The 4087-nt window shown below is 46.1% G+C and overlaps 1 protein-coding gene across 1 annotated transcript; it reads right to left on the reverse strand.

Moving 5' to 3' along the window:
• Positions 1-3544: 3544 nt before the first annotated feature.
• Positions 3545-4087, reverse strand: K441DRAFT_662915 (uncharacterized protein; the record flags this gene model as incomplete). The annotated part of the gene is made up of 4 exons (XM_067649113.1): positions 4049-4087; positions 4006-4017; positions 3778-3956; positions 3545-3712 (listed from the first exon to the last, which is right to left on the reverse strand). A coding segment is annotated over exon 4 (168 nt), but the record flags the coding sequence as incomplete, so codon positions are not given.

Consider the following 4087-nt stretch of genomic DNA (forward strand, 5'->3'; position numbering starts at 1 on the left):
TCTAGTAGTATAGGAGGTAAGTAGACCTACGAATATCAATATATAAGCCTACTGCTAATCCTACTATGTCTGGTGGTATAGGATATAAGTAGACCTGCGAATATCAATATATAAGCCTACTGCTAATCCTGCTGTGTTTAGTAGTGTAATAGGTAAGTAGATATGCGAATATAGATATACAAGCCTACTGCTAATCTTACTATATCTAGTGGTGTAGGTTATAAGTAGACCTATAAATATCGACATATAAGCCTGCTGCTAATTCTGCTGTATCTAGTGGTTTAGTATATAAGTAGATATGCGAATATTAATATATAAGCCTATTGCTAATCCTACTATGTCTAGTAGTGTAGGAGGTAAGTAGATATATAAATATAGACATACAAGCCTACTACTAATTCTACTATATCTAGTGGTGTAGCTTATAAGTAGATATGCGAATATTAACATGCGAGCGTACTGCTAATCCTACTATATTTAGTGGTGTAGCGTATAAGTAGATACGTAAATATAGACATGCGAGCCTACTACTAATCCTACTATGTCTAGTGGTGTAGGAGGTAAGTAGACATATAAATATGGATATGCAAGCCTACTGCTAATCTTACTATATCTGGTAGTATAGGTTGTAAGTAGACCTGCGAATATTAATATATAAGCGTGCTGCTAATCCTACTATGTCTAATAGTATAGCGTATAAGTAGATATACAAATATTAATATATAAGCCTGCTGCTAATCCTACTATGTCTAGTAGTATAGGAGGTAAGTAGATATACGAATATCAATATATAAGGCTACTGCTAATCCTGCTGTATTTAGTGGTGTAGTATATATATAGACCTGTAAATATGGACATATAAGCCTACTGCTAATCCTACTATGCTTGGTGGTATAGCGTATAAGTAGATATATAAATATGGACATACGAGCCTACTGCTAATCCTACTATGTTTGGTGGTGTAGGAGGTAAGTAGATATGTAAATATGGATATTTGAGCCTGCTGCTAATTTTACTGTGTCTAGTGGTTTAGCGTGTAAGTAGATCTGCGAATATCGACATGCGAGCCTGCTGCTAATCCTGCTGTGTCTGGTGGTGTAGGAGGTAAGTAGACATGCGAATGTCTCCACTTGATAGGCACTAATATGGATATAGCCTGATGGCTGGCGCCGTACCTTTGACGATGATTTTGCACGAGATTTCTTTCAAAGCTTGCCATCGAGCGCATTGCCGACTCAGCTTTCCCCAGTCCAGTGTTGTACCTGCTGCAGCTCCATTATGGTTTCTGATTGCAAGGTCAATCTTTCTGAAGTCAGTGCTGCCGAAAAAAATTGCCAGCTCTGCGCTCTGCTCCTCCGTACAGTTAAACGCCACTGCAATGATGGACTCAGCGTCCAAATCATTCGGGAAGGGTCAACCTTGAAAATAGGAAGTGAGGGGCCTCGAATTCTCCGGTTGTGTTCTAATTTAGGTTAGTGTCTTCATGTTACATGCGCTGGGAGGAGCCATTACTTACTGCATATATTTCCTACAGAATATTCGGCTGGTACTGGTAAGGACATCCAGACCGGCTTCCCAGTCTTACCCGAAGCGGAAAGTCCTGCACGTTTTGCACTACTTCGCGCATGGCTCCATTGGTGCGACAGCGACAAGTCCCACAATTGCAACAAGCATGACGCCGAATCCAATGCAGCATTGCCGACTAGGCTTCTCGACGTTGGGGGTCCCAATCCCGATGTCCTGCGCCTCTACTGTCCTAAGAGATATGACCGAGCGAAATACCTCGCATTATCCCATTGCTGGGGCAAACTCACCAACAATAACAAACGTCAATTCTGCACAACCGATGACAACATCAAAGCACGACTAGAAGGGTTCAGTTTCTCTGAGCTACCAAACACATTTCAGGACGCAGTCCGAGTAACCCGGGAGCTGGGCATCCAATACCTCTGGATCGACTCACTTTGCATAATTCAGTGGAACCAGAAAGACTGGGAGGATGAGGCCAAGCGTATGGAAGACGTCTTTGCTTCGGCTTACTGCACGATCGCTGCAACTTCGGCTGTTGATTCGAACGCGGGATTCCTTAAGCGGAATGTAAGCAGTGAATATGTTTACGTCCAAGACACCTCTAGCCGACACTTCTATGTCTGCACTAACATTGATGATTTCGATAATAACGTGGAGAAGGCTCGGCTTAACACGCGAGCATGGGTAATGCAAGAAAGAGTTTTGTCGCGTCGAACTATCCATTTCAGCGCCAATTAGACATATTTTGAATGTGGAAACGGGGTTTACTGCGAAAATCTTACTAGACTGGAAAGGTAAGAGCTCAACAATATCTGGTAGTCCAACTTCTTTTCTAACTTGGGTATTCTGCTCCGCAGCTCTTTTCGAAAGGAGTTCTTCATGTTCGATCCAAACTTCCCAGACCGGCTCCTCGAATCAGGCGACCGACGTACCATGGAATTCATTCACTTTCTTTCTGAGGAGTACTCGAAGCGTGACCTGACAGAGGAGACCGACAGATGTTTTGCAATATCCGGAGTAGAGGCCCGTATTGCACGTGCTAGACGGTGTCAAAGTAGATACGGCATCTTTCAGCAGTACCTCCACAGGAATCTCCTGTGGCAATCATCCGACAATAAGATGGAGCGGATTGAGTACAAAGCCCGAAATGTGCCATCGTGGTCATGGATGGCATATAATGGTGGTATCCAGTTCATGGACATCGCTTTTGGCGAAGTTGGTTGGATTAATACCCTTCGGCTCGATGAGGAGTGCGAATCTGCATTACTCGCCGACGTGGGAAAGTTTCGGAATTGCAAGATGAAACCGGCCGGGGATCATTATGCCATCTTGAATTTCTTCAGAATGAAAAGAGGATGGATACGGTATGATGCTTCGGAGGGCAAGAATCTTTGCGAAGAACGATGTGTTGTCGTCGGGAAGAACGAGGTTGTTAAGGAGTACTACATATTAGTTGTCAGGCCGACCAGTGTGGATGGCGAGTATAGGAGGGTTGGAGTTGGTTTGATTCGGAGTGACTACGTAATGAGAGAGAGGCTCAACGTGCGAGTTGTGTGAACGGTTTCGCATTAGAAAATCTGGCGGATATTCGATACATACTCTAACTATGTGGATTGAATATTAAATTATGAGGCATATCATTCTTATAGGCTCCATCTACCTCTATTGTGAGTGCTGGGTCAGAGCTAGGATGACTAAAGGAGATGGACTGATCTAGGCAACAATGACACACTGGATCCTCACGTAGCTGTCTAAGCATGGCTTTTGACTATTCCGGGTAAAGCCCACTGCTAAGACTGCTGCCCGAGGTGAATCCGAGTGGCTTTGCTACGCCCTTGGCTGCGGGGTTACCATCTACCGACGCCTGCACTTCCTCCTAGCAGGGGACGGGTTAGCAGCAGCATAATTAGCGGTATTTACAGCAGGTGATTAAAACGTAAAACACTTTAAACTCGCCACCGCTAGCAAGGAGGATGGCCGACCCGCTCCGGCCATAGGGTTGTCGAGGTGGCAGCCCGCGAAGCCCTACTGCACGCGTCCACGTCGCCGCGGGTGGAAACATCATCAGGAAATCGTTCCTTTTGATGGCTAAGTGCAGAGGCGATGGTAGAGAGCCGTCGCAGCGCGTGCAGCGCTGTCGTTGCGGCTCTGTGGTGTTGGGCCTGTGACGCGTACGATGCATCGCCCTCAACATCACCAGGAGCCTCACTGCCTCCGCTTGAGGCTCCCGCTCTACCACCTAGGGAGGCCTATCAAGGGAAACTGGGATACGAAAACCACCCGATGTACGACTACCTGGCTCGCAGCCAGGCCCGAAACTGGCCTTATCATCCAGCCAGTCGACGTGGACGCGTCCTAGGCGTACAATAGGACACCCTTGGGCTTGCACTAGCTCTGAGATCGCAAAGGAACGCGGCGAGGGCGTAGGGAACCTCTTTTATTAAGAACTTGTTAAGGTTAACGCGTCGCAGATACCTCGTACGAAACTTGTTAAGGCCCCAAGGCCACCGCGAAGAACTTGTTAAGGCCCTGCCTAGAGAACTCGTTAAGGCCCCTC

The sequence above is a fragment of the Cenococcum geophilum genome (genome assembly GCF_001692895.1).
Source record: "Cenococcum geophilum 1.58 unplaced genomic scaffold K441scaffold_32, whole genome shotgun sequence".
NCBI lineage: Eukaryota > Fungi > Ascomycota > Dothideomycetes > Gloniales > Gloniaceae > Cenococcum > Cenococcum geophilum.